Source organism: Erinaceus europaeus, chromosome 15 (genome assembly GCF_950295315.1).
Source record: "Erinaceus europaeus chromosome 15, mEriEur2.1, whole genome shotgun sequence".
Taxonomy (NCBI): Eukaryota; Metazoa; Chordata; class Mammalia; order Eulipotyphla; family Erinaceidae; genus Erinaceus; species Erinaceus europaeus.
In genome coordinates this window covers 19994061-20005577 of record NC_080176.1, presented here as the reverse complement: position 1 = coordinate 20005577, position 11517 = coordinate 19994061, and the positions used below count along the sequence as shown (strand labels likewise).

The window sequence follows — 11517 nt, the reverse complement described above, 5'->3', positions numbered from 1 at the left end:
GGTGCTGAACCCCCGCCCCAAGGACCCGGGGTGCCTCCTGCTGCGGCGACTGCTTGGGACGCAGCTCTCAGCTTCGGAAGCACCACCGGCGCCCCTGCACCGGGGAGCAGCCGGGCTGTCCTGTCAATCACTAAGTGGCTGTCCTGTCTTGTCTCTTCTCTTTTTCCTCCCTCTCTCCTCTTGTGGGAGAAAAATGACTTCCATTTATTTTTGTTTAATGTATATCCATAGTTGAATCTTACTTATTTTAGTGAGAGAATACACACACACACACACACACACACACACACACACACACACACACACGCCAGAACACTGCTCAGTTCTGGTTTATGGTGGAGCTGGGAATTGAACCTGGGACCTTAAAGTCTCTGCATAAGCATTATGCTATCTCCCCTGCCCCGAGTTGAATTTGAACATACAACAATTATTATTTTATTTGGGAAGACAGAGAGAAGTTGAGGGGAGACCTAAGGAGGAGGACAGAAGGAGAGACCCCTTATAGCCTGTTCTTCTTCAAGTGGAGACCGGGGGGCTTGAACCCAGGTCTTTGCTCATGGTAATGTGTGCACTCTACTGGCTGCGCCACCGCAGCCCCCCCCCCCAATTTTTTAGAACCTGACAAATATTTACAAACAAGACACCGTAAAGTAGATTTTACTCATTGTACTCTGATGCAGAGTAAAGAACAAGTAGTGGTGTTACACTCAAGGCAACAGAGTCTGTAGTCCAGGGTGAATGAATCCAGCCTTGGTTTTGTTTATTTGTTTGTCTGTTAGAGGCAGAGTGAAAAACATCACAGCATCCAAGCTTTCTTCAGTGCAGTGGGGATTGGGCTCAAAGGGAGTCGAATACATGCAAAGCATAATGAGCCAAACCTAACTGGCCTAATTATGCAAGCTTGATTTTCACCTCCCGAGAACAGTGAATTCAGTGTTGATTCCCAGATGTGTGTGTGTGCCTGTGTGTATGGCAGCTCCTTCATAGGAAGAAATCGTGGGCTGGAGACAGCATAATGGTTCTGCAGAAGACTTGTCTGAGGCTTTAAGATTCCAGGGCCAATCCCCAGCTCCACCATAAGCCAGAACTGAGCAGTGCTCTGGTTAAAAAATAAGATAAAATGGGGGGGGGGAGTGAGGCAGGCGATTGTGCACCCAGGTTAACACACTAGTTACCATGTGCAAGGACCTGGGTTCACCCAGGTTAACACACTAGTTACCATGTGCAAGGACCTGGGTTCAAGGCCCAGCTTCCAACTTACAGGAGGGTAATCTTCACAACTGTGAATCAGGTCTGTAAGTCTCTTCTCTTCTCCTCAATTTCCCTCTGTTCTATCAGATAAAAACAGGGTGAAGGGAGGGTGGGAAGAATGGCCGCTGGGAGCAGGATTCATTGTGCAGGCATTCTTCTTCTTCTAGCGTTTGCCCTTCTTCCGTAGCCAGTCAACAGCATCAGGTTGAGCCTGATGTAAAGTTTCGAGACCTCCTTTGAATCTGGAGAGGTGGCAGTTGTTGACTATGTGGGTCATAGTCTGTCTAGAGCCGCAGGGGCAGTTCGGGTCGTCTCTGGCTCCCCAGCGGTGGAACATAGCGGCGCACCGGCCATGGCCTGTTCGATAGCGATGGAGGAGGGCCCAGTCATAACGTGCTAGGTCAAAGCTGGGTTGACGCTTGCAGGGGTCTGTGATGAGGTGTTTGTTCTTGACCTCAGCTGACTGCCAACTCTGTTTCCAAGAGACTGGAACAGAGAAGTTCAGTGTAGGCATAGGGGACCAGATTGGGTGACGAGACGTCAAGCGTTGAACAGGGTGGGCGAAGATATCCGCGTATATTGGCAGGTCCGGTCGAGCGTAGACGTGGGAAATGAACTTAGATGATGCCGCATCCCAACGAATATCTGATGGGGCGATGTTGCTAAGAACTGGCAGCCATGGAACTGGGGTGGAACGGATGGTTCCAGAAATTATCCTCATGGAGGAATATAATTTGGAATCGACCAAGTGGACATGGGGGCTACGGAACCATACTGGGACACAGTATTCTGCAGTGGAATAGCATAATGCCAGAGATGATGATCGCAGTGTGGAAGCACTCGCGCCCCATGAGGAGCTGGCCAGTCTTGCAATGATGTTATTCCTCGCGCCCACCTTTGCTGCAGTTTTTATGAGATGTTTGTGAAATGACAGAGTGCGATCAAGAGTAACGCCAAGATAGACTGGCTGGGCATTGAAGCCCAGCGATAACCATGGTGGCGATAAAACATAAATAAAATCAGATAGGGGAGTCTGGCGGTGGCGCAGCGGGTTAAGCACACGTGGCGCAAAGCGCAAGGACCAGTGTAAGGATCCCGGTTCAAGCCCCCCAGTCCCCACCTGCAGGGGAGTTGCTTCACAGGCGGTGAAGCAGGTCTGCAGGTGTCTATCTTTCTCTCCCCCTCTCTGTCTTCCCCTCCTCTCTCCATTTCTCTCTGTCCTATCCAATAACAATGACAGCGATAACAACAACAATAACCACAACAATAAAACAAGGGCAACAAAAGGGAATAAATAAATATTTTAAAAATAAATTAAAAAAATCAGATAGATCTAGAAGTTGTCTTGTATTTTTGCCTACAGGAATCGGGGTAAGATACAGAATCAATTACACATAACTAGGACTGGAGTTTATAAGAAAAAATAATTAGCTGATAAATTGGGCAGTAATAAAAAAGCTTTATTTATTATTTATTTATTCATTGATAGAGACAGAGAGAAATTGAGAGTGAAGGGTAAGGTAGTGAGGGAGAGAGAAAGAGAAATACCAGTAGCTTGTGAAGCTTCCTCCCTGCAGGTGGGGACCAGGGGCTTGAACCTGGGTCCTTGTGTGTGGTAATGTGTAGGTTCAACTGGATGTGCCCCCACCCAGTCCTTTTTAAATTTAATTTTTAAGATATTTTTTATATTTATTTATTTCCTTTTTGTTGTTATTGTTGTTTCATTGTTGTAGTTATTGTTGTTATTGATGTCATTGTTGTTGGATAGGACAGAGAGAAATGGAGAGAGGAGGGAAGGACAGAGAGGAGGAAAGACAGACATCTGCAGACCTGCTTCACCACTTGTGAAGCTTCCTTTCTCACAGGTGGGGACTGAGGGCTTGAACCTGGGTTCTTACACACTGTAATATATGTGCTCAACTAGATGCACCACTATCTGGAGTTTGTTTGTTTGTTTTTGTTTTGTTACCAGCAGGCTTATCTCTGGGGCTCAGTGCTTGCATGACCTTACTGCTCCCAGCAGCCATTTTCCCTTCCCTCTAGACAGAATGAGAGTCATAAATATAACACCCCATGGACAGAACAGTACTTGTATGTACAAGAACAGAAACTTGTATGTACATTTTAGCTTTTTAGATTTCATTTAGGTGTTAATGAGAGGTAGGAGGAGAGAAAGAAAACCAGACATCACTGTAGCACATGTGCTGCCAGGGACTGAACCAGAGATCTCGTGTGCAATGCTGTGTCCCCAGGGACTGAACCAGAGATCTCGTGTGCAATGCTGTGTCCCCAGGGACTGAACCAGAGATCTCATGCATAATGCTGTGTCCCCAGGGACTAAACCAGAGATCTCGTGCACAATGCTGTGTCCCCAGCATTTATTTATTTATTTCCACAGTGCATTAAATTGCTATCTTGACCCCTAAGTGTTTTGCATCCCCTTAGGTGGTTGTTCTTCTCCTTTTCCTCCTTCTTCTCCTTTTTCTTGCATGGGAGTCTTTATGCTATCTCCCCTAGGACCCCCTTCAATTTTGTGGCAGAGATGATGCCTCACTCCACTCTAATCCCAGATCCTCTTCAATCTCCCATCCTCCACCCGCTCCGGTTCCCAGCCCATGCTCCTCCAGCTGCCCTTTGCGGCCAGAGGGCTCAGCCTGCCCGCCCTGCTGTCCTGAAGGCACGTCTGGGGCCCCACCCAGCACCTGCTCAAAGCCGCGATTCCTGGCGATGCAGGCATCAAGCAGCAGACTTTTTCTGTCCTATCCAATAAACTGGGGAAAAATTACTGTCTGGAGGAGATGATGTCATGGCTGGAGAAAGAACCAGAAAGTTGTATCAGGGAAGAGAGTAGCTCCCAAATATGGGGAAGGTGTATAAATACTGTTGACTGTAAACCCCACCAATCTGATCTGATCTGGGGCCCATATTCAACTTAGGAGCCTATGTGACCTCTGCATCCCTGTAGATCTGAGCTCACTTTCTGTGGTCATGAGTAGGAATGTTCCAAGCTGCCCCCAACTTCAGGACCCATCTTCCTCAGGTGGAGGATAGAGTATGTTGTCCAGCCTCCTATCGGAGGAGGGAACATTCTCTACCATTGTTGATGCAAGCTGAGGGCAAGGTCCTATGGGGGCCCACAAAGGGGTCTATTGTGTTGTTCCTGATAGAGATGACCAGTAACAATGGAGAGATGTCAGGCTCAGAAAAACAAACAAACTAGTATAGTCATGGGCCCTTTGGAATATACCTAAAATAGGCCTACTAGCTATCTACAAAACGGAGATCCCCAAATCTTCATCTGCAAAATTCTAGCCCTTAGGTTCATGATTAGTGCTGGAAATACTGTGAGAACAAGGTTGAGCATGGTGAGGTTTTTCCCATTGAAAAATGGGAAACTGAGGAGACTCAAACTCTCTCTTCCTGAGGTCAAGCTTGGGAGAGGTACGGACCTCAGTTTTCTGTCTCCCTGTTAGCTTATGCCCTGTCTCCAGAGACCCTGCATTTTTCTGCCCCCAAGGGCTTGGCATTCCTTCAAACATTAAGCCAGCTCCCCTGCTTCACCCTGATACAATGGCCCACTTTATTATCTACATACCAATGTTCTGCTTTGTCTCACAAATGACTTATGGCCTCCTCCCTATTTCCCCACCCATTCTGCTCATTTGATATATTCTTTTTCTACCCTCAAGACCCTCCCTGCCTGCAGGGTATTATTAATCCTACCAGTTAAGCCCCTCGGAACAGTTGCTAAGGAAGTTCCTACCTTTCCCAGTCCCCTTTTACCTTTCTCTGCCCCTTTCCTAACCATGTATGATATTGTCAATACACTTCCATTTTCTGGCCTCGAAGAGCTGGGGCACTCAGACTGGGATTTTTATGCCGACTCTTGTGCTTTGCGCCATGTGTGCTTAACCCCCTGTGCTACCACCCGACTCTGGGGTGTTCAGATGAATAAAGATTTGAACCACCTTGCCACCACCAGCTCAGTTCCTGGGTCATCTCTCTCACATCACTAGCCTGGCAGATTAGTCAACAACTTGTTTGGCTTTATATGTTAACTCTTCTTTCAGCCACCAGGTTCTAGATGCTACCATGATGCCAACTGGACATCCCTGGGCAGACGACCCCACCAATGTGTCCTGGAGCCCCACTTCCCCAGAGCCCTGCCCCACTAGGGAAAAAGAGAGACAGGCTGGGAGTATGGATTGACCTGTCAACGCCCATGTTCAGTGGGGACGCAATTACAGAAGCCAAACCTTTCACCTTCTGCACCCCATAATGACCCTGGGTCCATACTCCCAGAGGGTTAAAGAATAGGAAAGCTATCAGAGGAGGGGGTGAGATACGGAGTTCCAGTGGTGGGAACTGTGTGGAGTTGTACCCTTCTTATCCTATGGTTTTTGTCTGTGTTTCCTTTTTATAAATAAAAATTAAGAAATAAAAGCCTCCAGGGACCTGCTTTACTGCTCTTGAGGCTTCCCTCCTGCAAGTGGGGGTTCCAGGCGCTCCATGAAAGGGGCTCCCCCAGGTGTGTTCAGAAACAACTCCCTCCCCTCTGCAGGGAGCAAGCAGCAGGCCTAGCTAGGCTCTGAGGTCTCAGGGTCAATATTTAGTACCACCATAAGCCAGCTGAGCAGTGCGTTTGTCTTTTTGTATCTTCCACTATAGTAGTCTCTCTCTGATTAAAAATAAAAAAAGTATTTTTAAAAGAGAGAATTTTGAATCCAGTGAGGACTTGGATTCAACTGGCATGACTAGGTGACATCTGCTTGCTCAATCAGGTTCCAAAAAAGAAAAAGAAAAAAAAAATCTTAAGACTCAAGTATTGCTCAGTTTAGAACCAAGAGGAAGGACAGGTATGGAGCCTTATTAAAAATGAACCTTTAGGTAGTCAGGCAGTAGCGCAGGTTAAGCGCACGTGGCGCAAAGCACAAGGACTGGTGTAAGGATCCCGGTTCGAGCCCCTGGTTCCCCACCTGCAAGGGAGTCACTTCACAGGCAGTGAAGCAGGTCTGCAGGTGTCTGTCTTTCTCTCCCCCTCTCTGTCTTCCTCTCCTCTCTCCATTTCTCTCTGTCCTATCCAACAATGATGACAACAATAATAACTACAACAAGAAAACAACTAGGGCGAGACTGGGAGTGCAGGAACCAGGGGGCCAAGGGGGCGCAGACATACTGGTGCGAGGTGGGCGGAGGGTGGGCAATTGGGCGCAGTAGGCTGGGTACCCGGCGGCAGGAAGGGGCTTGAGGGGACACCTGTCTAGCCACTTCCTGTGCCTTCAGGCATCGGGAGCTTCAAGGCCGCGAGCACTCAGATCCGGACGCCTCGAAGCAGCACCCCACCGAACGGGATCCTTCCTTTCCCTCCCAACAGCATTCACTCTCCAGTAGGACCCCACAGAGCAGCCCCGACCAGGACTCCTCAGGGTTGTACCCGTCAGCAGGGCACCCCTACACAGCACCAGCCCGCAGCCCGGTATGCAGAACTCAGGCAAGTGCAGACTTTCGGTCTTGGGGCTGATTAATATTTTCAGTTGAAGACCGGTAGTTTGGTTGCATTTCTTAGAGCATTTCAAGGAATTACGGCATTTTGGCAAATGAATTGCCCCACAGTAAAGCGATCTTACGCTACTCTATTTATTTTATTGTTCTTATTGTTACTTATGTATTCATTGTGGTACAGTGGAATGAACTCAGAGACTGCTGTGTGTCCTTCTGGGCCTAACTTTCATTTTTTCATTCAGAGGGAGAGAGGTAAGACATACCTCTATTCATACCATCTTTTGGATCTCCCCAGTAGTGCCAGGGCTAGAACCCAGGGCCATATGCATGGAGAGGTGTGTGCTCTACAGGGTGAGCAATCTCCAGATCCCTATGACTAAATTCCTTTTAAATTTTATTTATTTATTTATTTATGAGAGAAAGGAGGAAGAGGAGAGAGAACCTGAGCATCACTCTGGCACATTGTGACCCTGGGCATCAAACTCAAGACCCCCCCCCACCAGAGTCCAGTGCTTCATCCACCACACAGCCTCCTGGGCCTGTGACAGAAGTCTTAACTACCCGGTCCTATGAAATTTGAAGGTGTCAGACTTGGCTCTGTTTTCTTCAGTATTACTACACTATAGGGTATAGCAGGCCTGGGTTTTCCCTTTCTCAAGACTTTTTATTTACTTTTTACAATAGTTCTGATTAGCTCAGGCTTACGGTGGTGGTGGGAGGATTGAACCTGCGATGTCAGAACCTTACATGTGAAAGTCTCTTTGCATAGCCACTGTACTATCTTCAACCTCCCCCCGCCCCCAGGACTTCTAAGCTGGGGAACCTTGAAGAGGTTCCACCCTGAATGGGAGAAGTTATCTGGGCTGGGAAACTTAATAGCACCTGCACTGATGGCTCATTGTATCCATCAGACTTGTGTGTGCGATGTCCTAAGTTTGATCCCTGGCACCACATGTGCCGGAGTAGTGCTCTGGTATCTGTCTGTCTCCCTTTTTTTCTCTCTGGTTTCCACATTTTATTCAAGAACTCATGCACAGTAGTCCATATACAAAAGAGTTTTAACCTTTATATTCCTCCTTTTCATTTTAACTAACCTGGCAGTAACACAATTCATAATTCTCTTCCCTGTTACCAATATACATAACCAACCACATAGATTATTCTTCATATATATATATTTTTTTAATTTACTTATTCCCTTTTGTTGCCCTTGTTTTTTTTTTGTGTGTGTGTAGTTATTATTGATGTCATCATTGTTGGATAGGACAGAGAGAGATGGAGAGAGGAGAGGAAGACAGAGGGGGAGAGAAAGATAGACACCTGCTGACCTGCTTCGTCTGTGAAGCGACTCCCCTGCAGGTGGGGAGCTGGGGGCTCAAAGAAAAAAAAAAAGAAAACAACTAGGGCAACAAAAGGGAATAAATAAATCAATACTTTAAAAAAATGAACCTTTAGGGACCAGGCAGTGGTGCACCTGGCAGAGCACACAGGGCATCATGCACAGGACCTGAGTTCAAGCCCCCTGACCCCACCTACAGGAGGAAGCTTCATGCATGGTGAAGCAGTGCTAAAGGCATCTCCTCTAGCTCTCTCTATCCTCTCAATTTCTCTCTGTCCAATCAAATTAAAGGCGGGGGGTGGGGGGCGGAGAATGGCCACCAGGAGTACTGGACTCCTTATGCAGGCACCGAGCCCCAGAGATAACTTCGGAGGCAATAGAAACAAAATAAAACATAAATGAATAATCAAGCCTTCGGGGCTGATGCAATAACTCACTGGGATAGTGCTCTCACTCACTACTTTGCCATATGCACAGCTCAGGTTTGAACTTGGTTCCCTGCACTGGAGGAAGCTTCAGTGCTGTGGTCTCTTTAAACACACACACACAGACACACACACACGCGCACGCGCACGCGCACGCGCACGCGCACACACGGCAACCCGGGTTAAGCGCACACAATACAAAGCGCTAGGATCCCCCACCCCCTGCAGGGAGGTTGCTTCACAAATGGTGAAGCAGGTCTGCAGGTGTCTCTCCCTCTCTGTCTCCTCTCCCCTCTCAATTTCTCTCTGTCCTATCCAATAAAATGAAAGGGAAAAAGGGGGGGGGGCTCTGGGAGCAGTGGATTTGTAGTGCTGGCACCAAGCCCCAGCGATAACCCTGGAGGGGAAAAAAAAAAAGAGAAGAAAACACATGCACTACACTTTCTCTCCTGCTCACTCTCTCTTCGTCTGTTTCTATTTTCCCTTTCTCCTTCCTCTCTTCTTTCCTTCTCCCGGAGCACTGCTTAGCAGTGGTTTATGACAGTGCCAGGAATTGAGACTAGGACCTCAGAACTGTAGGCTTCAAAGCATTTTGCAGAACCACTGTGCTCTCTCCCCACCCTGCTTATCCTCTCCGAATCAGCAAGAGTGGATTCTGTTCTCTGCAAAGAATCTGGAGGTATCTATAAGTAACACTACTGTGAGTGCCAGACTCAAGAGTTGACTTCTTCTTGTTATTTAATGAAACTTTGTAAATACTATTTATGATACAAGTCACTATATATCTTACAGGTTAAAAAAACAACTGTGATTCAACAGAACACAGAATTACCCTGCAAGTATTTATTAACTATTTAAAGCACAGGGACAGAGTATGTAGCCAAAGAGTTTCCTGCAACTATAAAAAGAATGACCGATTGTAGTCTGTGTCCTTAACCAAAATAAGAGACAGGTGCAGCAGCCCTGGGGGTGGGAGTTACCTCAGGCCAGTCAGGCCTAGTTTTAAATATAGAAGCCTCTAAAAATACCCTCCCCTCTGGAAGACTCAACAGGCGACTAACCCAGAGAGCAGGGAGGGTGGCCAGGCCCAGTGAAGGAGAGAGAGGACAGAGCTGTCCCCAGCATGATGGCGCTGCCGCTGAGGTCGCTGAGCCGGGGCTTCGCCAGCGCAGCCAAAGGGGAGCATGGCGGGGCTGGAGGTGAGTGAGCCGGGCCCAGGGGCTTCCTGACCTTCCCACCTGGCCCCTCACCTTGCCCACCTGTCCTGCTTGGCCCTCCAGCTCCCCCACCTGGTCTCCCCCCTCGCCAGCCTGTGCCCTCCACCTGTCCTGCTTTGCCCCCCAACATCCCCATCCTGCCCCCCAGCTCGCCCACAGCCTTCCCTTCCACCTGTCCGCTTGGCCTCCCAACTTTCCCACCTGGTCCCCCACCTCGCCTACTTGTGCCCCCCACCCGCTTTCCCCCACCTGTCCTGCTTTGCCCCCCAACACTCCCCTGCCTCCCCCACCTCGCCCCCCTCGCCAACTTGCTCCCCATCTGTCCTGCCCCCCAACTTCCCCGGCTCCCGTCACCCGCAGCCCGCACCTGGCGCCTCCTGACCTTCATGCTGGCGCTCCCCAGCGTGGCTGTCTGCACCCTCAACTCTTGGCTCCACGCTGGCCAACACCAGCGCCCCGAGTTCGTCCCCTACCGCCATCTCCGCATCCGCACCAAGGTTCGAGGGGTTCCGGGAGCAGGGATGGGGGTGGGCGGGGGGAGAAGCGGGGCAGGGCCCCAGACCTGGAGTAGTAGAGATATCGGGACCCGGGAGGGTGCAGGGTGCGGGGACCCGCAGGCCCGGAGGTGAGCGCGCTGACAGCTGTCTCTGTCTCTCTTCCTCTCTCACAGCCCTACTCATGGGGAGACGGTAATCACACCCTTTTCCACAACCCTCACGTCAACCCGCTGCCCACAGGCTACGAACACTGAGACCCAGGCCGAAGCCTTCAGATGCAATAAACGCTGAGAGGCCACAGTCCATTGTCTGGCTTCCTGGGGACCCGGGCTTGCTCCTTTTTTATTTTTTCATTTTTTTTACTAGTAATTTGATAATGATTTACAAGATTGTAAGATAACGGGGCACAACCAGAGTTCTGCATCCCACCCCCTCCACTGGATACTTCCTTTTTTTTTTTTAAACCAGAGCACTGCTCAGCTCTGGCTTATGATTGTGTGGGGGATTGAACCTGGGGCTTTGGAACCTTAGGCGTAAGAGTCTCTTTGCATAACCATTATGCTATCTACGAAACTTCTCTATTCTTTATCCCTTTGGGAAATTCTTTTTGGGGTGAAGAATGTGGGAGTTCTGGCTTCTGCAATTGCTTCTCTGTTGGACACTGGCAAGTCGATCCATACCCCCCAGCCTGTTACTATCTTTCCCTAGTCGGGTAGGGCTCTGGAGAGGTGAGACTTCTGGAAACATTGGTGAGGTCATCTGCCCAGGGAAGTCTGGTTAGCATCATAGTAGTGTCTGCAACTTGATGGCTGAAAGGTGGTAAGATAGAAAGCAGGACAAATTGTTTAATAAACAGGAGCCCAAAAGTAGGAATAGAGCAGATGAAATTAGGACTCTTCGTGTGGGAAGAAGCTAGGAAGTCTATTTTAGGTATGTTCCAAGGGGCTCATGACTTTGACTTTAGTAATTTTTGCCTGAGCTTGATAGCTAACATGCAGGTAGACTAAAAATACTGCTTGGGAAATGGTTTCAGAGTTTAGAAAAGTACTAGCAAGTTGGATTAGGGCAGAGAGTAGCTCCCAAACATGAGGAAAGTCGATAAATACCATTAACTATTTACCCTACTGATCTGATCTAGAGCCCATGTCTGTTCATATTTAGCACAGGAGCCTGTGTAACCTCTGAGTTCCTGTCTGAGCTCACAGTCCATGATCACAGCTAGGAACATTCTAGGCTGCTCTCATTTCAGGACTACTCTTCCTCGAGTGGCAGAGTAGGCTGACCCA

At 48.7% G+C, this 11517-nt stretch overlaps 1 protein-coding gene across 1 annotated transcript; it reads left to right on the top strand.

The window, feature by feature from the left end:
* The first annotated feature begins 9560 nt into the window (after positions 1-9560).
* LOC103119720 (cytochrome c oxidase subunit 6A2, mitochondrial) lies at positions 9561-10531 on the top strand. Its single transcript, XM_007530042.2, has 3 exons — positions 9561-9716; positions 10095-10231; positions 10405-10531. Exons 1-3 carry the CDS (start codon positions 9641-9643, stop codon positions 10483-10485), a joined length of 294 nt encoding a protein of 97 aa, XP_007530104.2. The 5' UTR covers positions 9561-9640; the 3' UTR covers positions 10486-10531.
* The last annotated feature ends 986 nt before the right edge of the window (positions 10532-11517 follow it).